General features: G+C 44.8%; 2 protein-coding genes across 4 annotated transcripts in view; both read right to left on the minus strand.

Moving 5' to 3' along the window:
- CPNE1 (copine 1) overlaps positions 1-7,158 on the minus strand; it is a 44,827-nt gene extending 37,669 nt beyond the window's left edge. The window contains exons 1-2 of one of the 2 annotated variants that reach the window (XM_074157218.1): positions 7,045-7,158; positions 4,255-4,337 (exon numbers count right to left, since the gene is read on the minus strand). The gene's annotated coding sequence lies outside the window, so the exon portion shown is untranslated. The remainder of the gene's footprint in view (positions 1-4,254; positions 4,338-7,044) is intronic. The other variant, XM_074157217.1, reaches the window with a different exon arrangement.
- A 3,990-nt stretch (positions 7,159-11,148) lies between these two features.
- Positions 11,149-24,803, minus strand: NFS1 (NFS1 cysteine desulfurase). 2 transcript variants are annotated; one of them, XM_074156830.1, is made up of 13 exons: positions 24,669-24,803; positions 24,450-24,517; positions 23,611-23,727; positions 22,902-22,985; positions 22,076-22,228; positions 21,254-21,347; positions 19,126-19,260; positions 17,352-17,509; positions 15,824-15,929; positions 15,566-15,647; positions 14,120-14,203; positions 13,904-13,993; positions 11,149-13,292 (listed from the first exon to the last, which is right to left on the minus strand). In XM_074156830.1, exons 1-13 carry the CDS (start codon positions 24,769-24,771, stop codon positions 13,229-13,231), a joined length of 1,338 nt encoding a protein of 445 aa, XP_074012931.1. In that variant the 5' UTR covers positions 24,772-24,803; the 3' UTR covers positions 11,149-13,228. The 2 variants fall into 2 exon arrangements, with proteins under 2 accessions (XP_074012931.1, XP_074012930.1); XM_074156829.1 differs by having other exon boundaries at positions 24,450-24,585; positions 24,653-24,771.
- Between the last annotated feature and the right edge of the window lie 19 nt (positions 24,804-24,822).

Consider the following 24,822-nt stretch of genomic DNA (forward strand, 5'->3'; position numbering starts at 1 on the left):
TTGGCTGTATACCAAAGCTACGAGCAACTACAGTAACTGTCTCCCAAGGTTTCACATTCAGCTAAGCATTGTATCCCAGCATAGTCAAATCTTTCACTGAGCTGCGTTTGCCTGTCCATGTCTTCCAATCGCTTTAGAGTAGACTCACCTTGACACATCCTTAACTACTAAGTAAAGCCACTATCCAACAATATCCAACATTAAGTAAGGCTGAATTCAATACTTAATGAAAACAAGAGTAAAAATTCTTCTGCAAGGTGGGGAAGGGGGAGGAGGAGCAGCAGTTCTTATGCTTGCATGATGGAACTTCAGATTACTCAAATGGGTACTCAAGCATTTTGTTTTATTGCCCATTAAACCAGAATTAACCCCTTGCATACACTAATGAACTCAAGCAACACACTGGGGTATTACAGGGCACTGGCCCACATCCAGGTAACACCAGGAAAGTGCAGAGGACCTTCCTCCCTCAAGGCAACAGCAGACAAGCCCACTGGCACAGTCAGCTCTGCTGCTCTAGCCACTGCCAATGAACGTCCCATTCCTTACTACACTGCCATGAAAGAGAAACTGAAACTTGCAAGACAAACATGAGAAGATCTAAAAAAAAATAAAATATAATAATCTAGCTGTACATACTGCTAAGAAAACCCCTACTCCACCAAGGGATGGCAACAACAGAAAGGAGAATATATACTAAGCCTCAGGGGTAATTTTTTTTAAAAGCAACTTTTGCATCACCGTGGCAAGGTAACAAAAGCAACATCTTGTATTTATCTCTTAAAGTGACACATTTAACTTTATTCTCAAGTTCACTGCCCAAAGATTTTCCAACAGCAAAATAACTGGCCCATGTAAAAAAAGGCAAGTCAAAGTAAGAACTGTCTAGCCTATGTACACAACTAACAGAGCCTATACAACTTTTTGCACTGTTTTAAAACAGAATTATTTTTCAATGATTCTGCAGTTTTATTTTGGATTTGCCTAAAATGATAGCAATCTCTGACACTTAAGTTAGAATGAAAATTCTGCCTACTTTAGGGAAGTCATACTAAAGGGGACCGGAAAAGTGTTATATTATCTTACAGGATTGCTTTCAAATTAGATGATCCCAAGGCAAGTGGTATAAAAGCATCCTTGTTTTTGTACCTGTGCTTTGAAAACTGAAGTAATACCAATCACATATCTTGCTAGGAGGCTTACCTTTTCTCTATTACCTATTATACAAAGAAACAAGCTTCAGGAATTTTTAAGCATCAGAAGTTAGACATTTGAAGTTTCTTGTGTTAAATGGAAGATTACTTTTATTTATGTAAGAGAGAGTTATCAAAGAGTTTCAGTCAACGGCTCAATGTCCAAGTGGTGACCAGTGACAAGTGCCTCAGCTGTTGGTACTGGGACTGGTGCTGTTTTACATCTTTGACAGTGGGATCAAGGGCACCTTCACCAAGTTTGCCGATGACACCAAGCTGTGTGGCACGGTCAACACACTGGAGTGAAGGGATGCCATCCAGAGGGACCTGGACAGGCTGGAAAGTGTGAACCCCATGAAGTTCAACCAGGCCAAGCACAAAGTCCTGCATGTGGGTCAGGGCAATTCCAAGCACAAATCCAGTCTGGGTGGAGAATGGCTGGAGAGCAGCCCTGAGGAGAGGGACATGGGGGTGTTGGTGGATGAGAAGCTGAACACGAGCCGGCAACATGCACTGGCAGCCCAGAAAGTCCCCTGCATCCTGGGCTGCATCCCCAGCAGGGCAAGGGAGGGGATTCTGCCCCTCTGCCCTGCTCTGGGGAGACCCCCCTGCAGTGCTGCCCCCAGCTCTGGGGGCACCAACATCAGAAGGACATGGAGCTGTTGGAGCAGAGCCAGAGGAGGCCACAGGAGGCCAGGGAGGGCTGGAGCCCCTCTGCTGTGAGGACAGGCTGAGAGAGTTGGGGAGGTTCAGCCTGGAGAAGAGAAGGCTCCGGGGAGACCTTAGAGCCCCTTCCAGTCCCTAAAGGGGCTCCAGGAAAGCTGGGGAGGAACTCGTGATCAGGGAGGGGAGCCATAGGAGGAGGGGGAAGGGTCTGACACTGAAAGAGGGGAGATTGAGCTGAGATCTGGGGAAGCAATTCTTTGCTGTGAGGGTGGTGAGACCCTGGCCCAGGTTGCCCAGAGAAGCTGTGGCTGCCCCACCCCTAGAGGGGTTCAAGGCCAGGTGGGACAGGGCTTTGAGCAATCTGGTCTGGTGGGAGGTGTCCCTGCCCAGGGCAGGGGGTGGGACTGGATGATCTTTTAGTTCCCTTCCAACTCTAACTACTCTGTGATTCTATGATTTCCTTACTAATGCACAAGGGATGATAATATGATATGGCCATTAGTTGAACAAAGGCAAATTGGGCAGATTTTTCTGCTCAGATCTGCTGGTTTAGAACATCATATATTCTTTATCAGAACCAACACCTGCTAGATAACTGCATTTACTAATGATTCCATGAATCTAGCCCAGAAGACAAATTAACAGATAAGGTCACAAAAGAATTCTTAAGAGTTCAAGCATCTCAACACGTACATAACTTCTGGGATAATCCAAGTGTTTCAGTCTTGCACTAAATTCAAAACTTCACTGTAAATTTTAAGAGATACCTTGAAGTTTTGTTAACAAGTATTCTATTTAGCTCCACTAATTCACTGTTGACAAAAAAAAAAACCAACAAAAAACACACAACTCAAAGAGCTGCTTAGGTATATAGTTGCTTGAAAAACTAGATGCAATGACTTCACAGTAGTTAATTTCATGCTCGCTATTAAGCAAGAGCTAAGTAGAATGGTATGAATAAGAAGAAATTTCAGGACTTCTTCACTCCCATCAAATACTTCAGGCAAAAAAAATATTTTGTCAACTCAAACGTAACTTCTTCGAATTTCAGAATTTCAGTGCTTTTAGTGAACTATTAGTTTCAGTTCTGTGATTTAAAGAAAAATCCCAGAGACCAAAAGGGGCAAATTTCACATTTCTAAGCACTCACAAGTCTGATTTTTTCCAAAATGCAGTTAGGAGACAAAACCCCACTCACTCAAATTTTGCAACTAATGAAAAAGCAAAGCCTGCTCAAATATTTCACTGTTCACTTGTAACATACATGCAGAGGCAACATCAGAACAGGCCACATGCCTGTGAAGTGTGCACTGAAGGCTATTTGTGGGGCTGTTATGGATGTTCTCAGGCTGCCTGCTTTTCTCCCTGTACAAAAAAGATACTTTGAGGTAAAACTGGGTTTTGTTTTCATTTTGTGTGGGTGGTATATTCTTGGAGCGACCTGAAGCACAAAATCCTAGAGTTGTACTATGGACAAGTCATTCATAAAGATGATTTGAGATAAAAAAAACCAGAGTAAAGGGCTGCTGACAATCAGATTCAACTCATTTGAAGAACCTTAACAGCAGGTTTACGGGTCTTCACAGTAACATCTTTAAAAATGATGTTACACAGGAAAAATTTGTACAAGATGACAATATTACTTCTTCATCTTCCAGCTATGTGCTTGTCAGTAAAATAAGCAGAATTTGGGTCATATGCATAAATTCATAGAAACACCAGACTAGCCTTTTAAGATGTATGCATTTTTCAAATTAAGAAGAGTTCAGAAGATTCAACCTAGTCCCTGGGGAGCACGGAAGTACAATACCCACACAGTACATACACAACATATTTGACAGTTCTTGGGTGAAAACTAAGAACTGGAATAAAATTGGTATTGTAGGAGGAACATTAAGTATCCAGGTTGAGACTTTCTAGTAAGAGCTAAAACTGCAGACCACACTCTTGCCCTTTATTTTTTTTTTAAAAAAAGACTAAAGTCAACCTGTTAGATTAAGATAGGTTCAAATTAGCTCAGAGTTGACTATCTGATACCCTTAAATGCTGCAAAACCAATTACTGTACACTTTTAAACTCCAATAGTTAGAAACACACAGACCTATGGCCTGCAGCAAAGTAGCTACATTTTCTAACAGTGCAAAATAACTGGGAGAGTGTTCCAGACTACCACATGCTGATGAAACAACAAAACATTAGTTTGGTAGAAAATTCTGTTTACAAGAACAACATTGCCAGAACCACCATCATCAGCAAGAGTCAAAGTAAAGAGACTAACTACCGTTTACTTGACCTAAGTGTTTTGATACCAATTCACAGATTGCAAAAGTTTCAAATATTTCTTAAGTTATACTCAATATGCATATAAAGAAGTCTTCAATTCAAAGGCTCTTACCTGCAAAGACAGATGTTTTTTTCTTAACAAGTAGCAGAAGCCAAGCCAATCCTGTGGGCAACCAATTAAAACCAACTTTTAGACTGCAATAAAGAATAAATGGAGGCAAAAATCAATGCAGGCAACACAACAGCAGTAACAGTCCACAAAGAACTGTCTATATAGAAAGTTCAAACCTGTGACCACCACAAGGCACTACGACATACAAACACCACAAGAGTAAGACTGCATTTTAAAAAACTTTATCCCTGTATGATTTGTTGGTAATTTCATTGCACGTTTTTGGTATGGTTTCAAGACATGAATGTGCCTTCCACAAAGAATATAAAAATTCAAAGAATCTTTCAAGTTCTCCCATCACCAGCAGGTGAACAAATCACCCTTTCAAAGGCAAAGAGCAAGAATTAAATACTTAAAACCCCTGAATCTTAACAAACCTTTGCTCCATCAATAATGATATTCCTTTTATCAACTGTGCCTCTTCTTACTTGAACAAAGCAACATAAGCTGCACCTCAGAAAACCTCTCTATGCTGCACATGAAGAGTTCTTCAGGAGTCACAAAAACTGGTGAAACTAAGTGATATTTCACAGCCACCTCTGCACACTCAGCTCTACAGAGCACACAGTAAGAACTCCCCAACGAGATACTGTATTTTCAGTTGTAATGTGTCATTTCGTTATCCAAATCTTGATCATGTTTTTCATCCCTGTATAAAAAAAAAGACTTCCTGGGATTATAACTCAACAAAAGAGCCAAATAATTTTAAGTGGCAACAGGTGTATTTTGTATTTAAAGAAGGGATGGAAAACCCTTGCTCTTTGATTGCTTAGTAGACCATCTCATACTAAAATTGTGATTCTTTGGAAAACCATCCAGGAATGAATCAGACCAAGAACAACTAACTGCCACCTCCTCACACAACCCAAACAAGACGTTTTCAGTTACAAGCATCATTACCGAAGTGAACTTTGAGAAAAAAGTACTACCAAACCATCCACAAACTCCCTAACAGAGGGATTAAAAACAATCCCAGATTGGATTCACAGATCTTCCAGGACATTAACAGCAGACTTAGAAGTGAGAAAGATACAACTACACTCTTCAGACATATTAAAATGGCAAATGCATTTAGGAAAAGACCATTTTTCTCTTTATTAGACCTTTAGGAGAAACAAGCAATCCTCTATTACAACGATTCAACTAGGTACTTTAATATCTAGCAGTGTGAAACAGTAGTTTACAACGCAGGAAAGAACTCAATCACCTGAAAAAACAGTCTCATGCAAAAACACACCTGCTTTAAAAAGCAGATAAAGCTTTCATGCACAAGGAACTTTCCATTTGGAAGAAAAACCCAATTTATTTGATGTATTTCCAGTATAGCAACCACAGCGTTGCATATGTTCCTCTTCACAACACTGAAACAAGCTGAAGATTTGCAGTGGACCAAGACAACGTGCTATAAAGTAAAATAACATAAACAAAACCAAGCAGTGTTCTTCAGAAAAGGTGCCAAACTCCACTCTACCACATGTAAACTTCCCATCAAACACCATCTACTTTTGCGTGCAAGTCTCAATCCTCTCAACTTTAAAGAAAAACCGTCTCCATCACTCTTGTAGGTAAAGACATCTTTTCCAATCGACCCAATACATTAACTAGGCAAACATCGACTGGGACACAGATGCTTCCACACAAGGCTGACACCACACCTCTGCGACTTGATGGGTGAGACTCTCCACACCACCTATCAGCTATACGCAAAGAACCACCATCACACAGACACACAACAGTGGATGAAACAACCTGAAGAGGAGTCCACTGAGGAAACAACCTGCTGATTTTTCTGCCTAACCCGACCAGAATGAGGTGGGCAAGAAACTCGCTAAGAAGAATGGGTGAGTTTGATAGTGACTGAAACCACAGCCAAGAGTTTTTTTAAAGAAACCTCACAGACTCCTGGTTTACATCTGGGACCCACCTCAACACTAGGCTAGGTTCATTTTTTTTCTTTTACAGATCTGATTATTATTAGAGGAGAAGAGCCCTATATTACTGCAAGGCAATTTCAGTGGTGCTTACAGGGCAACCCCAACGAGCAGTGGCGGCGCCGCAGGCACCAGGGACCTCCTTCCCCGCAAAGCGTTTGCCCCGCTTCGTCCCGCGGGGCCGGGCGCGGAGCAGCCACCGGTGCCCCGCCGAGCGCCCCCGGGACGAAACCCGCGCCCCAGGGCCCAGGCGCCGACACGGCCCCGCGCCGCCGCCCCGTCGCTCCCCCGCTGCTCGGGGCCCGCCGGCCGCCGCTCCCGGCCTGCGCCACCCCCGCACCGCCGCCCGCGCCCCACCAGCCCCGGCCGCCACAGCGCCCGCTCTCCGGCCTCGGCCCGGGCTCCGGACCCGCCGCAAGGTCACTCGCCCGGCCCCACCGGCCGAGCCCTCGGCGCCTGCGCTCGGCCCGCACATACTCACCTGCCCGCGCCGGCCGCGCAGCTCCGCGGGCCGCCGGGCGCGGGCGGAGGCGCGGCGGGAGGCAGGAGGGAGGGAGGGAGCGGAGAGCGGGGGCCGACACGGCTCCCCCCCCAGGCCACAGCGCACCAGGCCGCGGCCAGGCGGGAGCGGTCCCGCTCGGCGCCGCCCGGCCCGGCCCGGCCCTTTGTGCGGGGGACGCGTGCCAGCCGCGCCGCGCCCGGCCTCCCTCCCCTCGCCTCGCCGCGGGCCCGCAACGCGGGGCCCGGCACGGCACGGCACGGCACGGCACGGCCCGCCCGGGCGCCGCCGCGCTCTTACCGAGGGATCTGCAAGAGAAAAGGGTGAGACCGGAGCCGACCCGCCCCGGGTCCAACTCCGCGCCGAGCCCAGCGCCACCAACCGCCCCGCGCTACAAAATGGCCGCCTCGATGCGGCGCCGCCAGGGACGGGGCGGGGCCTGGGACGGGCGGCCCGAAGAGGGCGGGGCCCCTCGGCGCGCGCAGGGCCTCCTGCCGCCCTCCCCGCCCGGGGCCGAGGACGCGTGCGCCGCGCGGGGCGGGGCGGGGGTCAGGGCGCAGTGCTCGGTTAGCGCAGGCCTCTCAGGGCAGCAGCGCAGCGTGGGCTGCACGGCGGGCTCACGGTATAGGACTGGTGCAGCTCCCTCTGGTACAATAGCGGTACGGTGAGAGCGTGGCATGTTTTCTGGAGATTAACCGTGGTGTAACTGAGGGTTATTGCTGAGGAAACGGGGACTCGAAAGGAGGCATCAAACTTCCAGCAAAGAAGAGAACACTGAGGAGCACGGTTGTTTCTGACTCCTTCCCTTAAGATCTGGTTGCAGAATTAAAATGAAACTCAGATTACCCTGGGTCAATGCCCCTGTGAGCGTAACCGCTCTTACCTATATTTGTCCTTTGCTTGACTAAGTAAATGTGCAGTACATACAACTAGACAGTGTCCTGAGCTGAAGAACAGCTAGACGCCTCTCAGGAGAGGTTCTGGCATAGCGCCTCTACCTGTGCAGTAGACACAGGTACTGTAGCAGCATCTATTTTCAATAAAAAAAACCCCTGCATAATCTGTTGCAAGAAACAAATATCACCTCATATTGCAAACACCTTTCCTGTGGAGTCAGCAATTCAGTTAACCTGTTTGTTTTTCAGCAGGGCCAAACGGTGTGATGGGCACGTAGTCCCAAGGCAATGGCGTCAGGGGCTGCTCGCGCCACAATCACCCCCACTCCACCATTCACTTATCCCCTCTTTCTTCTCCCAAATTCTCCTCCTTTACCACTCTCATCCCCTTCCAATAAACAGCCCGTACTTGTTTACCTTCTCCCTATTTGCCCTGGTTTTACAGATTTTGTACTCTATTTGGCATTTATGATAGCGGCTGCCCTAAAAGTTTATCAGTTCTAGCAAGCTCACGCTTCCTTTTTGTCTTGCTAGGTGCGCCATCTGCTTACACACCACTCCTTGGCTGCTGTAGGGAATATCCAGGAGTTTGCCTTTCCATGGCGTTAGTGACAAGAGGCAGGTTCGCTGCCAGCACGCGCCCCTCACCCCTGCTGGGAGCAGCCGGCCACTGAGATCACCAGAGGAACCCACAGACCCCCGGGGAGGCGCTCGCCCGCAGCCAGCGAGGGGCAACAGGAGGCCCCGCAGCCCAGGGCCTCGCTCCGCAGCACTTCCCACACCACGCCGGCCGCATCGGGAGAAGGTGCAGGATGACAAAGGGCTGCGCTGGAGTAACCCAGGTCAGAAGAAAACTAAGACACTTCAGCTTTTGTGCAACGTGATCGGTCACCACGTTGCTTTTTGTTCCTGAAGTAATGTCTGGTGGAGAGACTTGTGATGTTTACTGTGTGGACCAGCAAAAAACCAGGCCCAAAGTAGATAATGCTCAGTAGGCCCCTGAACTGTGCCTGTGCTGAGGGGAAGGCACACTGGAGAGCAAGTCCTGAGGCCTTAGAGAGCTGCTGCACACCAGCATGTCTCCTTGCACCTCAAGCCTTCTGGTCTGAGATGCGGCTCAGCTGGAGCAGTATGGAACAGTTGCCTGTGACACAGATTACCCCCACAGGTCTCCAGCTCCATACCCAAATTTTCATGGGGAGAAAATATTTAGTTCAGTCAAGATTAGCAGACACAGATTTGTTTGTAGAGTGGATGAGAGGGAACAAAACCCTGCACTAGTATTAGGAGCATGCCAAGTGACTGAGGGTACCAAAGAAGAGTTGGCAGCAAGATGTAGTTAGGTACCAACTACAGGGGGAAAAGTGTCTCTAGAAAGCAAAACACTGGTAGGCACAAGGTTAAAAGACAAGGATCATTGCTCCCCGAAACGTGTGTGGTGGAAGGCAGGCAAAAGAAAAATGGTGTTAGAGAAGAATGGAACTTTCCTTTATTAGTTACTAGGAAACTATTGACAGTGCGCTAATTTATCTGTCTCCTCCACCTAAATCAAAACTGAAGTATGGTGTTAGGTAAACAACTAGGGGGAAAAAAATGTACACAGGACATTTTAAAGTAAGGCCCAAGGGAGCCAGCACCCATTGTGCTGATTCCACACCTGAAATAAAAATGCCTTCCTCCTTGCATTATACTTTTGCTACACCATTAGTCTGGAAACATTACCCCAAATCTCAGGCTTCTTCTCCAGCACCCTACAGAGACCGTTCTGTACACACCACCTCCGATCCTGTTCCTTCATCCATACAAGGATGTGGCTTGGATGAGTGAATCCAGTTTACTAAATGATTCATACTAGTGTGTATTTTCCTTTCTGATTACTACATGTCAACTGCAAATCTCAATTGCTTCCAGATCATTTAGAAAAATATTCAACAGAAATAATCCTCACAGACGCCTCCCAGAAATACTCTCCTTATTCCTATCTACACTTAGAATCTGTCAGTCAGCTATGATGTGTCTTATTGATCCTGTATAGTTACTATTTAAAACTAAATTAAACACCTTGTGTTTTATTGCGCCTACTCAGCACAAAACCACTTTGCTCATTAGTATAAGCTTTTCTTCTTCTAAGAGCATCTTGTACCAGCCTTTTTTTTATTACTGTTTCGGATAGATAGAAGGAACGTCAGCTGTCAGAGTGCTCAGCTCCCCCAAGCACCCAGCTTGTCCATTTTGAAAACTGGCATTTGCTTTCTTCCAGTCCAGGACCTTATCCTGAAATTTAATCAAAACTGTCTTAAGTGGAGAAGAGATCTCTTAGGCCAACTTTTTGGAACTCAGCTTTGGCTAACTCTTATCATTTCAAAGCACAGGGCATACATGTTGGCTGAAAACAGTTGGACCACGACTGAAGTCACCCCAGACAGAAAACAGAAAGCCAGTCAATCGGGCAGATAGAAGACTGAAGACAAGAGACGGCATTTTGTTTTGAGCAAAGTGTTTATGTTAATTTATCATTTTAAAAAATCCCCAATAATTTTATGGCTGGCTGTATAACACTGTCAACAAATCTGTTAGCTGACCCTTTTCCTCTCTGTCTCTTCAAGTCCAGAACAGGTAACTGTCTAATTCTGTATTATTCTTCCTGAAGAAATACTCAATAATTTTTGTAGTTAGGTTAGAGGCTGAGGGAGCTGGAGGTGTTCAGCCTGGAGAAAAGGAAGCTGAGGGGAGACCTTCTCGCTCTCTACAACTCCCTGAAAGGAGGGTGTAGCCAGGGGGGGTCAGTCTCTTCTCCCAAGGCACAGGTGATAGGACAAGAGGAAATGGCCTCAAGTTGCACCAGGGGAGCTTTAGAATGGATATTAGGAACTATTTCTTCACACAAAGGGTTATTAAGCATTGGAATGGGCTGCCCAGGGAAGTGGTGGAGTCACTAGTGGTATTAGTGGTATTTAAAATACGGGTTGACATAGTGCTTAGAGACATGGTTTAGTGATGGTTTTTTATCAGAGTTAGTTTGATGGTTGGACTAAATGATCTTAAAGGTCCCTTCCAACCCAGACAATTCTGTGATTCCGTGATATGCTCTATTACCATTTATAAGCACTGAAATCCATCAAGTAGAATGTTTTGCTCCCCTTATGTATTACCTAACCATCTTGCACTACTGGAAGTTTATTTTATTCGTATTTGTCACATTGGTTCAATTTTTATGATCTTTGCAAAATGGTGACACTAAATCCTCATCTTCCTGGTATCCTCCCCTTGTATTATTAATTTAATGCCCTGCAGATGGCTCCAATTAATCACAAAAAAACCCCCACAAAACCCCACAGCTCCCTCACTTGAGTTACCCATACAAAAAGCATTAACTGCATTCAGTGGTATACAACTAGACATTCATCCCTGGCATTACTTCTTTCTATCATGGGGAAAGTATCTCCACTGTAAGTTTTTCCTCATCTTGTCCTATAAGTATTTTCAAACATTTGTTAACAGTGTGAATGAGTTTTTACATGTAGGATCTATATTTTAAATCTTAACACATAAGAGGTGCTCAGAATCTTCAGGATTTAGGTCTCTCTTTTCTCAAAATAATCACAATTTAAGCTATTTGAGTTTATAAAAAAAAGAGCTCAGATGAGGCACTGAATTTGAGAAGAATGACTCATCAAAAGTCAAATGTCGACTTGATGACAGAAAAAGCTTCTACCAGCACTCACAGAAAACCTTCTCTTTCTCTGTGTTCTCTAATGAAAGGCTACAATTCAGCAACTTGCTGATTGTTCTACATACTTCAGCCAGAAAGGTAGATCCAAAAAGATTGAAAGAAGCCAAGTTTAAGTCTTATCTATATTTTTATAACATCCATGAAACACAAAGAACAATTTCATAAACATACAGTTCTAAAACATGCTGGGAAAGTGTCATCACATGCTTAATCCAGAAAACATATATGGCCCAAGCATAAAACATAGGACACCTCTAAAACATATTTATGGATATGGTAGTTTTAAAAATGTTATGATGAAATATAAGGTGCCAGCTCTACGATATTAAACCTGCTAAAGCTAATAATTTCAAATACAAAACTGAGGATTAGCTTTGCATTACCAACAACCAAATCTATCCTTGGTATCAAAAAAACAGAACAAGCTTCTATAACACAATCCACCTCCTGAGACTTAGCTTCAGCTTTTGCATTACATGGTTCATCCTCGAAGCAGATACCACCCAGAACAGAAGACATACTGTCTAGAGGGTATATTAAATTCAGCAGCTAATACAGCATCCATCAACCAACAAACTCATTTGAGAGCTGTCTGCTTTTGCAACTGGTACAAAGGCACTTTGTAATAAGGGATTAAGTTTCCTACTGGAAAGATCAACAAAGGTAAAACAGAAACACTGATATGAATAAGCCTCATCAAACCCTTTTCAAGAGACACTTGCCCCAGCATTTGCAGGGAACGGATTCCCACGTAAGTCTCTAGGCAGACAGAAGAAGAGTCTGTCATCCAGAGAAAACTCCAGAGACGCATGTTCTCATCTCCAGACAAAATATACCGGCTCAACTGCGCCTCCTGAGGTGACAGAAGCCAATGGCCCATAGGCAAACTGAGTAACAGCAAGAACTCCACAAGGGGAGAAAAAAACAAACAAACCAACAAAAGATCCAGACTGCATTAACACATTGCACTTCATCTGCTCTCCCTACAACCACCACCACCACTCATGTTCCAACTAAACTGGTACTGCAACTGAAGCTGACATATTCTGCCTATCCCACTTCCCAGTCAGTCAAGTTTTCTTTCCTTCCTTAGAAAAAAATTGCATGGAAAAACACAATGCGGGGGACAGCAAAGAGCATCATGATTGTATCATAAACTGTCATGCAGAAGGATGTTTTGGATTAATGCACATAGGTCTGTACAAGCATCACTCCCAAAAAAAAAAAAAAAAAAAGATAAAACCAAGGAAAAAGAGCTAAAAATACAGTTTCAGAAAAAAAAAAAAAAAGTTGTTCCTAACTGCAAGTACAACTTAGCTGTGAAGGCACATAGCGACACTGAGGCATCCTTTTCCCTTCTCCTCTAGAAATGCTGAGCTTCTTCCTATCCGAGAGTTTCCCACAACACAACGCACCTGAGCGGCACAAAACCAGCTGCTGCTGCAGGACGCCCACCTCGGACAGACAGAGCTGGCAACAGGCCTGTGCTGCAAACACAGCAGCTACACGGGATCTTTTACACTGAGAAGCAACAACCTCTCACCAGGATTCCATTGGCCCAGGAGTAACACACTGATTTCATTTTCTTATTCGAAAATACATTTCCAAATAAATTATGTTTTACATAACTTTCCATGTATCAATATAAATGCAATGAGTGTTGTATCATTCTGCCTTTGTCTAGGATAAAGACTAGTTTTGGTTTTGGCTTCTTAGACTTTGTGATCAGAAAGGGTAGTTCTCCAGTCAAATTGCAAGTGTCAACAAACAGAAGTGCTGCATAATTTGTTCAGGAATGTACAGAAAATGCATTTTAACCCACACCCACATGTAGTCCATGGATAGCGATGTTTTCTCAGTGCTGAGTCCATTTAATGCTTTTGAGGTCAATTCCATCCTGCACCATTTCCCAGAGGGGGCTATAAAGAAAGGAAACAAATAAGGGCGATCTAAAGTGCACAAGACATCATCAAACAGACAATTTCATCAACTACACAAGAAATTAGGAGACACCTATCTACCTGTCTTCCCCTTCTAGAGGCAGCGAGCTTCAGACGATTAGTCCTCAACTGTGTCCTCAGCCCAAAACACAAGAGGGGAGAGGGCAGAAGCTCCACTCACCTCCCGCCACCACTTTGGGCATGATGTACTTGTGTCTCTTAGAGACTGAGCCCTCTCATTTGACGTTCTCCAGATGAGTCAGGTGTCTTTCAGTTTCATCAAAACAAAGAAACTTCTCCATACATAAACTCAGTAATACCACCTCTGGCTTAGAAACTTCTAGGTACTGCCCTACTCGTATTCCTTCCCCGAGAAAGGGAGGATCTGTGGGAAGATTTATCATCAGGTTTGTTTCCTTAAAAATTTGTCACTACTGTTAAGATCAGGTCCACTACTCACTCTGGCAACACTGCTTGCTGTATACACAGACACCGCCACATTTTTGAAGCAATTACTTTCAACTAAATCCAACTCTTCAAATTATTGTTATACCTAAGGAGTCTTTATGTTTAATAAGAAGATAGCCCACCTCATTTCCCTCAGCCTCTTAACATGTTGTATGCACTTCTGCACTGTATAATCCACTTCTTCTTCTGTAGTGAAACGACCAATGCCAAATCTAAACCAAAAGAAAACCATTAAGGATTAGAATAACATGCATATGGAGGGGTGGAACAAATCCACCACTTACTCTCAGCAGAAATCAAAAATATTTGGAAGCATTAGGGAAGACCACTCCACGCACCTGATAGATGAGTGAGCCAAGTCCTCATCTGTTCCGATTGCCCGCAGAACATAGGAAGGCTCCAGAGAAGCTGACGTGCAAGCACTGGGGAAAGGGAAGGCAGGCAAATTTCAAACTTTTGTTCACATGCAGATGCTACACTGAAGTAGCACTTCACTAATCCCCTCCAACAAAGAACAAGTCACTTGCAGATATTTAATATTACTATGATTCTTTACAACCTGTATCAGCTTCCCCAGCCTCTTAGAAACAGTGAATACAAGCAAGAAAAGTGGTATTTCTGCTACTGAAGAATAAGAATGGAAGGGACAGGCATTAGAGAGGACTGAAGGTAATAAACTAGGAGCACGAGGTAAAAAGAGGTAACACAGTAAAAATAAACACAATGTCAAACAGAAACAGTGGGAATGCAGACTAAGAGGTACCTCAAGTGAAAGCCGTGAAAAAAAAAGACAAAGGAGCCAAGACAGAACTAACTAGAGAAGGTAACATAACAGGAACACTAAAAAAGAAAAAAAAAACCATACAAGCTGCTGTTTGGCAGCAGAACAAATCAATGCAAAACAGCACACAGAGGAATCCAGAGCAAGGTGATCTAGTGACAGTGGTCAGTAGAGAACTTCCACCTTGAAGCAGTAGGCAAAACTGGTTACTCGTTCTTACTCAATTTTTACAGGCAGCAACACGCAGCACAAACAGGAGAGAACAGAACAGAGCCTCAGAAGAGATTTTCAAATTACAGAAGTGTTCTGCTTAAGAGACAGTCATGTGGAGACTTGTTCTTCCTGTTCGTAGTGCCAACATATTTCTAAGATCTGCTGACCGCTTTGTTCTCAAAGGTGAGGAAAGGAGGGCATCTTCACACTCCATTATCTTCATCACAAGCAGCAAGTTTGTCTTAGTAATAAAAATGTTACTGCTCACTCCTGTAGAGTCAGCAGAGCTCCATAAAAGTGGATTCAATTTTTTTTCTGCTTTTGCATTAAACACAGGCACTATGAGCTAATTTAACTCAGATTATTGAAGTCCAGCCTTGCTAGATTCTAGTTACAATCTGCCACTTGTGTGAAATCCTGCTGAAGGACAGAAGCTGCTCAGATGCTGGTAGCCTATAGAATGAAAGTGTCACCAGCAATTACAAATCAAGGTTACTCAGATTGCACATAACCAGTCTGCAAGGCTGGCAGATAGGAATTTCTAGGTTGCTTTTTCTAGTTTTGTGTGGGGTTGTTTTTTGGTTTTTCTTTCAAAATGAGTAAATTTGACCTTCATTTGAAATGTGCCACTTCAGAGAAACATCATCTTAGAATGCAATCAATGCCAGGCTGACTCATTAACTGAATACCCAAATATGGAGCACTGAGGAGACCTAGTTTGTTCCTCCCATTAACAGCTGTTACTTTCTCTCCAAAATATACTGCTATCCTTCCCACACTTTCCACCTACCTTCCTGAAGATAAAGCCACGTCTTTCAGAGCCATCAGAAGACTTTCCCCTTCCACGTATGCAAAAGATAAATTGATGCATCCTACATACAAATAAATGAAACAGGAACAAAAACCACTTTCCATCACTGACATCTAGGGTAGATCCTACCCCACATGGCAGTACTTGCACAATGTGGAGCTCAATGGCCATTTAGTCATGGCCATTAACACCGAGGAGCCAGCCAGTCCTAGCGGGCTCAGATTTAGCTAATGTTACCTGGATAGCGATGCTCTCTGTCTCCATTCATAACCACGTCAGGAACTTCACTCATTATTCTTGTAACCAGTCGTTCTGCCAGTTGTGAGATTCGCTTATGGTCATACTAGTAAAGAAACCAGAAGAGAGACCAAAATAATAAACAGTCGACAGTTTGACCTCACTGAAACTGTTTTGTGTCACCAGCCCTGAGTAGGCTGAAGTAGCTGAAAGGGAAAGGACACATCTGAAACTGAAGAAGAAACTGTCAAACTTTGCCTACTCTAGAGGCTCTTTTAAAGGAGAATTACCAGTTTGATTCTAGCTAGCTTAGCCTTCAAAAATATTCCAAACCATACAGAAAGATCTATATATATAAGCTGCCAAATTGGTTTTCATAAAAGCACCGAGTTCTTTACATTTAAAGACAAGTTGGATAATACATAAGATGAGACATTTTGCCACACAAGAAAGGGCATCTATTATGGTAAGTGCCCCTTATTTCCCTAGGAGCTCTCAAACTGTACTACATAAAGACAAAGGCTTGCAAATTACTGTGGACTCAGCTTTAACAACATGTAACCTACAGAATGAGAACTGCCCACGTGGAGTGTCTTGTTCTAGACTAAAATTGAGGACACCTACATTAAAAAGCAGTAAGGTATGGTATCAGCTCCCATGCATAGAAACAGCCAGATGCACACATGCGATTCACACTTGTTTATACGCTTGAAAAAGCTTTAGAAGAAAAGGCGGCTATCTCAAATATTACTTGGTTTAGAAATGCCAAAACTCTGCCCGGCAAGGAAGAGAACGCAGATGTGAGGCTCGTGCAGAGTTCAGGCTCTGCAGGCTCTCCAGCCTCAAACAAGGCTCCTACAAGCACCCAGCTCAGATGGGGGATCTCTCCTCGTCTCCCAGGAAGAAGCTTGATCCTATCTGTAGAGATACCTGGCTTATGCATTCCACTGGCACTGTATTAAAGGATTTTTACATTCCAGCTGTGAGGAATGCATCAGTGCCCACAAATAGATACAGCTGCACACAGAGGCTTGGACACCAGACCTAGCAAATAAACTTTACTGTCCAAGCTAAGAAAAAAAAAAAACCTCTTAGTTGCAAAGCTACAGTAAACTTGAACTTATATACACTTAACAAGTATGATAATTGACTAGGAAGTCTTATTTTGTCCAATATACATTACATAAACACAATTTATTCCATTTCAGAGATGCTGCAAATACACATGTGCAGAATGGAGAGAAGAGTACAAGCACCGAAAGCTGTATTGCATTAAAACTGTAAGCCTGTCGTACAGAACCATGATTCATACCACTTTAAGAAAAAACAAACTTTAGAAAGCTGAAAATCAACTTCCAATTACCTAAAAACATCCTTCAAGACCTCAAAACATTTACTTAATGCTATAAAAGGAGAATCAAATTTAATTTGGGCACATGGACACAAAAAAGACTGAAGGCATCTGAGACCTAACTGGCCCTGTTATATTATTTTCTGGAATCCAGGACAAACACCTTCTCCCACATACCTCCATCTCTTGCTGTGCCACCTCACATGCTGCCCCCAAGCCCACTGCTAACGGAGTAGGCACCGTCCCAGAGCGCAGTCCTCTCTCCTGGCCTCCCCCGCTTTGCAGGGGTTCTAGCCTGACACGCGGTCGACGGCGAACATAGATAGCACCAACCCCTTGAAAACAAGGAAAGCTATTTCAGTATACACCCATTGTTCTGAAACTATGAAAAAGGACTCCAAGGTTTGGAAACATTCCTTATTTCCACAGCAAACATATATTTGGACACTTCACTGGAGAAAAACGTAGTGAACACATACAGAAGCACAATATTTTCTAGAAAATGGCATTTGTTCCCACCGTGCGTGTTCCTCTCCACTCAGGCTCCCAGAGCTTCAGCGATGGGAGAGGCTTAGTTTCTCCCCGTGTGCTTCAGCCACCTAAGGACTCGGTACTTCCCTTACTTCTCACAATTCCTGTGCACAGCTGAAGTTCATCCCTTTGCACTGAAGGTTTTATGTGCAGATATTTCATTCATTGCCATTCCCTTACTGACTTCCAATTGAAAACTCCAGAACTTTTCTGGTGAAGGTGACAGAGCCCTGGAACAGGCTGCCCAGGGAGGTTGTGGAGTCCCCCTCTCTGGAGATCTTCAAGACCTGCCTGGATGCAGTCCTGAGTAATGTGCTCTGGGCAATCCTGCTTTGGCAGGGGAGTTGGACTAGATGATCTCTAGAAGGTCCCTTCCAACTCCAACAATTCCGTGATTCCTTTCCCTGGATTACCAGGCCAGCACCAGTCCTAGGAGTCTTTCCTTTCTTCTCATCAGGGAGACTCATCAGTGGTACCAATTTCCAACAAACAGATTAGATGAGCCAGTTTTGACAGCTAGTCAATTTCCCTGTCTAGTCTCCTCACCCAGAAACTTGATTTCCATGTCTTCATCTGCCTTGGCATAGCTAACGAGTGACTGTCACCACAGGAAGAATGGCTGCAACTTCTGGTCATGGCAAGTTGTGAAAATTTGGCTGTCACCTGCCTAAAGTTATTGGATGAAAACTTAGCCTCGTCCAGAGATATGTCTCCAGCTCTCAGGAGAGCTCATACAGAAAAAGATGACACACTGAAAAACGTAATTTTGCCTTTTGTTTCTGAATAGCACATAGAATACACCAAACCTGATCTCTGTCTTTCTACATCTCGTGTTACAAACTAAACGGACCGTAACAGTGAAGACAGCTGAACTCCCAAACAGTATGCACAAGTGCAATTAGAGAGTCAACTAGAAATCCATAACCAGATTTTAAACCCCATTCTGCAAAGACGCACAGATGGGGTTGGGGGAAGAAGCCACTGGAAGTCGACGACAATCGAAATCACTAAGAATTTAAACTTTCCAGTTACCTTTTGATCTCCTCATTGCAAATTACGCTTGGGTCTAAACTTTGCTCTATAACCCAGTACTTTCGTTTCACCCATTTCAGCATCAACACTGCTTCACACCAACCAGATGACTCCTGGAAAGCCGCTCCTCCTAATGCTGCCACCATTATAACATACTGTTGCTTCCTCAGTGAAGCCAGGTCACAACCCATCAGTATTGAAGATCCACTCACTGCAGCTCTAAGTCTGGCAGCAGTGCCCAAACTACTCCAAAGTCAGTGTCCAATACCAGTCTTAGAATAGTTTTCTACAGTTTAAGTAACAGTCACTATGATGGACAGGTTTGACTTATTTACCTTAAGGTAAGCATAGAAATAACAATTCTCCAGAAAATCACTTCAGTAAGTACCTTTGGGCCCATAAATTTTATGGCCACTGATGCTCATTAGATCAATTTTCATGTCGTTGACATCCATAGGAATTTTACCAATTGCTTGTGCAGCATCTGTGTGGAAGAAAACCTTATGCGTGCGGCAAATCTCACCTGTAACAAAAACACAAGAGCAAAAACCCCCACATTATCTCATCTAATGGTTACGATTCCAAAATGATTCCAACAATGAATCTAAAGCATCAGTTCATAGCAGGGACCAGTTCTGAGGGGACAAAGGAAGAAGTGGGTGCTGTCAAGCTTCTTGTACGGTGAAGTGTCTAAAGCTGTGTAGGAGCTATTCCAGCTGATGCCCAGATGGGCACAGGTTCAGGCAGGTCAGCAGGTAAGACTACAGGGAATTTTTTCAGTAGAGAAGTTAAAAAGTCTTCTTCTGTTAAGAAGTCAGATTGTTTCCAAACTCAAACCTAACAAGTTTAAGTACAAATGGCTGCACAGGACATCCAAGTTTCCCCATAGGGATGACTCCACAGAGGGACAAAATATTTTTTTTCTTTCTTTATTCTTTTTCTTCTCAACACCAGTCCGCTGCAAGCCAGGCTTACTTTCAAGTTTACACTTGCCAAGTATTTTTACACCATTTCCTTTATTTTCCAAGTTTTGCAATATTGAGCTTCAGAAACATTCTCAGAATTGTCACTAGTCCTCACACAGGCTCATTACTCCCACCTGAAGCCTCTAGCCAAAGTTTTTGCATCCAGAGCTAAAATACACTAAGGAACAAACTAAGGTATAGCTCATGGACAGTGATCTTAAATATTATTTATTTTTGTCATCAAAAAACCCACAACTCATCTTCCACAAAATCCATTCCTAGCACAGTTGTATCCCGGACCTCTCCTTTGCGCAACAACTCAGCACTACCTTTCACAGGTGATACTGTGGTTCAGCAAGAACAGCATCGCAACTGCTAATACCAGGCCACAAGCCTCATGCTAACAGAGCCTTAGGTTAACTCTGCAAGGCCCCAGTCCTGCCCTATCAGGTGTTATCAAGGTGTTATGAGAACTTACTGTGGGAACCACAGCTTGATACTAGGTAGCTCTGACATTTAAGCGTGAGACAACAGAAACAGCCTGGACAATATAAGCACAGGAGGAAAATAGAGTCCTCAGGCCTATAAGCACCTCACTGATGGTCAATTATTTGTCAATGAAGAAATATAAACTTGAAGAGACTTGGGGGAAGCACTACTTTGAACATAATAAATAAAGAAAAATGCAGCAGCTAAGCAAGAGGAAAATCTGCTGCACAACAGGACAGGTTGCCTGCCACAGCCTGGGAGAACAATACCCTCCAGAACCATGCAGCATAAGCTCCAGGGCAGAGGCCAAAGCCTAAAATTTGTCTAAGAACTCAAACATCTTATTAAAGGACATCTTAGATATCAAGGGGGCAGGGGAAGTGTTTTGTCACTGTCACGGGAAACATTATCAAGGAACCACCATGGGTGGGATCTGGGGAGCTGCATTTACAGGCCACCCGCTCACCCTGCCTGCTCCAGCGACCCTGCTCCTCCGGCTCTGCCTTCACCTGCTTTGTCAGACTCCTTCGAGGTCCCAGTCCCTCCATCTGCCTGCTCAGAGCCTAGCTCACCCTCCTGTTCCAGAAACCTGGCTCTTCACTGGCGTTTTGACCCCCAAACCAATTGTTCATGACTGTATATGGCAACACGGGGGGGAAGGGGTGTCTAAGTGTGGCGCTCATCGTTCCATCCCACTCCAAATTCTGCACATTTCTCCTCTTAAAACATTACAAATGCTCAAAAAAACATTACAGTATGTAAACTCCATTTGGCCAGTTATTCTGTGCAATTTTTTCATTCATCGTACAATTTGGAATGAAACTAGAAACACTGCAACTGATCTGTACTACAAGGCTATAATTGCTGAAATACTCACTGTAAAAGTACTGAATTTCGCCCTCGTTTCCCTTTTGAAATAAGTTTTTATTTGCAAAAGTGTTATTTATCCCTTAACTATGCTATGCCTAATCTTTTGCCTCAGTAGCACTTGGCTATGAAAATATTAAGTCAAATGAAGCAGAAGTGACATTAGCTGGCCTCTGGAAGCTGTGGTGTACTTACCAATGTCATGAATTGGCTGCTTTACTCCTATTTCATTATTCACAGTCATTACAGAAACCAAACTTGTATCTGGCTGGAACGCAGCCTCCAACTCCTGGTGAAATATTCAAACAGACGGAAGCTGTGACTAACAGCAGATCCCTGTGCGTACCTTCAACCTGCTAGCAATCCTAACCAGCAGCAGCTCCTTAGCTAGTGCATCACCAGCAAACCCCTTGGGTTCTGACAAACAGCCCTGGTGAGGGCACTAATTCATGGGGACATGAAATTCCTGTAGGAAGAGGAGCGCAATCAATAGCATTTCTGTGTGTTCCAGCCCTGGTATGCACTGTGCCACCTGACTTGATTAAATCAAGTCAGTACAGGCTTTTACCATGTCTCATACATTCCTCTGAACTATTTTCTTTAGTGAATTCACCACCCATGGAACAGCTTAAGCCACATCTAGACAGGCGAGGTTGGCTATAAACAAACTGCACTACGTACAAGGAAACGTCATGCAAAGAAGGACTCGGAGAACATGACTAACGCTTCTGCAGCTGTGGGCCTGATCCCTCTACCCCACCTCAGGCACACACCATCCCTCCGAACCAGGTGATGGGGCTAGAAATAAAACTGATGCTGTCCTGTTCTAAATCCCAGGACTGTGGCCAGCACACCCAGAAGGGTCAGTTCAGGGACAGCAATCAGAAGGGAGTATCGTGATCACTGTGTCAGATGGCCTTGAGTAGCTCAGGTCATGAAATTTTACCACTAACTCCTGTATCAAAGCCAGCTCCATCCTAGTCATTTCCACTTTCTTTCTGTCAGTAAACAACGTACCTTCAAATCTATGAGCCCATTTTTTTTAACAGGTAGATACGTGACCCGAAAACCTTCTGTCTCCAAGGAGCGGCAAGAATCCAACACGCACTTGTGCTCTGTTTGTGTAGTAATGATATGCTTTTTTCTGGATTTATAGAACCTTGCAACACCCTGTCAGGCACAATCCATGAACAAAGAAACTTGCCGTTAGACCCCTGAAGAAAGCAAGCTTTACACAAAGTGATCAGAAACAAGAAAATACAATTTACATATAATTCATTTGGATCTTCCCCGTTCGCCCTAGTCATGAATCAAAACAAGGTACTGACATGTAATCCACACCATATATTTCCACCAGCACTCGTTTTTAAAAGCATCTCACTTTTCAAAAAGCCTATGAAAATGTTAACTGATATAAGTTCTAGACACTATTAACAGAAATACTTTTTAAAAAACATTTGCAATGGAGTCATATACAATGAGAAGCCTGTATGACCACACACTATAGGTTAAAACATTGCCTAGTCTTAGTCAGAAAAAAGGTTGTAACCAGCATCTCCGCTGTATGTCGCAATAAAGATTTTAATCATGCAAGCAGAAGGACTGTATTTGGTGCACATAAGGTAAACATTAACTATTATACTCTGTCCTCAAAACCGTGTCCTGGGCACCTAGACATCCCAGTATTTTCTCCATGTATGTAGCAGAACACGACAAGGGGTAAGTCCAGGAATGCAAATATTTGCTAAGCCAACACATTAACATTAGAACCATTGAAAGATGCGTACAGTTCTTAAAAGCATAACTTTAACATAATAAATAACTATCAGTATAAATCTTTTACCTTAATTGCCATATTATTTGATTCTGTTGCACCACTGGTAAAAATAATTTCCCTTGAATCAGCCCCTATTAAATCCGCAACTTGCTGTTTAAAAGAAATACAAATTTGATTTGTTAAGATAAAATACAATGAATGCAACACAGCAAAACACATGCAAAACGTTTTCAAGAATACCCCCTTGAACTTCAGAAGGGTTACAGCTAGTATCTAACAAAGTTATGCAGCAGGTACAATAGTCTAAATAATCTGCATTAATAAAAAATGCGTAAGGAATTCATCGCCATTAGCAGCAGTGGTATTGAGCACTAGCCTGTCATAAAAGAACATACAAGTTAAGTAGACAAAAACACAGCACATATTACTTTAAAAAAAAAATTACAAAGACCCATAGCTAAGATTAGGAGAATGATAAAATATGAAGTTAGCCCAATTACTGCAGCAGCACGCTTGTGACCTCAGGAAACCAAAAATCCTGAGGCAACTTTGCGTAAAGTATTGGTTTCTGCCATTTCAGTTGCTCTAATCTCACTACTTTTTCTTGCAATAAATCTGCTAAAGTAAAGCTAAGCAAAGAGGAAGCTGCTAAGTTCAGCCCACAGAGAATTAATAACTACTACAGTTTTATCACTGTTTTTGATTTTCTTTTGGCACTGAATTTTCTCACCAGCAGGAGAGCCACCCCCAGGATTGCAGCGAGCAGAAGACTCACCCGCCGGGCCCTCTCCACAGCGGCCTCACTCTCCCAGCCGTAGGCGTGGGTCCTGGAGTGGGGGTTGCCGTAGTAGGCTGTCAGGTAGGGGAGCATGCTGTCCAGGACCCTGGGATCCTGTGGGACACAGACACCCGGCTTTAGAGAAATGGAGGAGGAAAATCATCTCAGTCCCCTCTACGCACCCCGCCCTTCCCCTGCCCCAGCATTAGCAGCACTTCTGCTGCGCTGTCAGTCTAGCTGGGACGGATCTCAAAAACATGAGGTTATTGCACATTATATGCAACACAGCCTCTGGCAAACACCAGCATCCAGCAATTCTGCTCTGTGCCCTCACACGTGACCTTGACCTGCATCGAGATGATCACAGAAGGGGATTTTCTGAGCAGAAGAAACACAAGATCTTAGAAAGTCAGGAAAAATTGCACAGATTGTGTTAAATTCTGGTTAAATTAATTTCTTGCTGCCCCTCCAGGCAACACCCAGCCCCGCAGCCGTGGGCAGAAGCTGTGGGGCGGCTCTGCCCCCGCCCCCACCCCGCAGCGCCCCGGGAGGCGGGGGGGGGGGCAGCGCGGGGAGACCGCCCGAGCCCAGCGGCCTCTGGCGGGCGGCCCTGCCCGCCCCGCCCCGGGGAACGGCCTTTGTCGCCGCAGCTCACGGCAAGTGACGCTGCTTTATCCAGGGCCACCCCCAGGGGCGCAGGGAGAGCCCGAAACTCGGGAAACACGCGAGCGCTCCAGAGGAAGGAGAACAGAAACAAAGTTCGTTTCTCCCCTTCCCCCCCCTCCCTCGGGGAGACCCGCGGGGCAGCGCTTACCCCGGGGAGAGACGGCGCTTACCAGCGGGGTGGTGGCCTGGACGTCCATGTAGAGCGGCCGCAGGGCGCCGTCTCCATCGCGGCTTCGCCCTACGGGGAGAGATGGGGAGGGGGAGGAGGAGCCGCCGTCAGGCGCCCGCGGGAGCGGCGGGACCGCGCTCCGCCGGCCGGGCCCGCCCGCGCTGCAGGCTCTGCCGCCGCCCCCTACCCGCGCAGCGGCTCCGCCCCCCCACGGCCTTACCCGGTCCCTGTCCCGATACCGATACCGGTGCCGGTGCGGCCGCCGAGAGGCGCCGGCGGGCGGGGGTCGCCCGCAGGGCCGCCAGGCGCCGCCACAGCAGCATGGCCGCGGGCGGGGCGGTCGCACGCCCCTTCCGGTAACGTCATGGGGCGCG

This window comes from Numenius arquata, chromosome 12, assembly GCF_964106895.1.
Source record: "Numenius arquata chromosome 12, bNumArq3.hap1.1, whole genome shotgun sequence".
Classification (NCBI taxonomy): Eukaryota; Metazoa; Chordata; class Aves; order Charadriiformes; family Scolopacidae; genus Numenius; species Numenius arquata.

Excerpts from the sequence above, each read along its gene's own strand:
- NFS1 (XM_074156829.1), bottom strand. The coding sequence starts at position 24,771 with ATGCTGCTGTGGCGGCGCCTGGCGGCCCTGCGGGCGACCCCCGCCCGC. Across the intron at positions 22,229-22,901 it reads CAAATAATATGGCAATTAAG|GGTGTTGCAAGGTTCTATAA; the intron begins GTAAAAGATTTA and ends TGTGCCTGACAG. Across the intron at positions 14,204-15,565 it reads GTGGCTTTATCTTCAGGAAG|TGCTTGCACGTCAGCTTCTC; the intron begins GTAGGTGGAAAG and ends CCCTTTCCCCAG.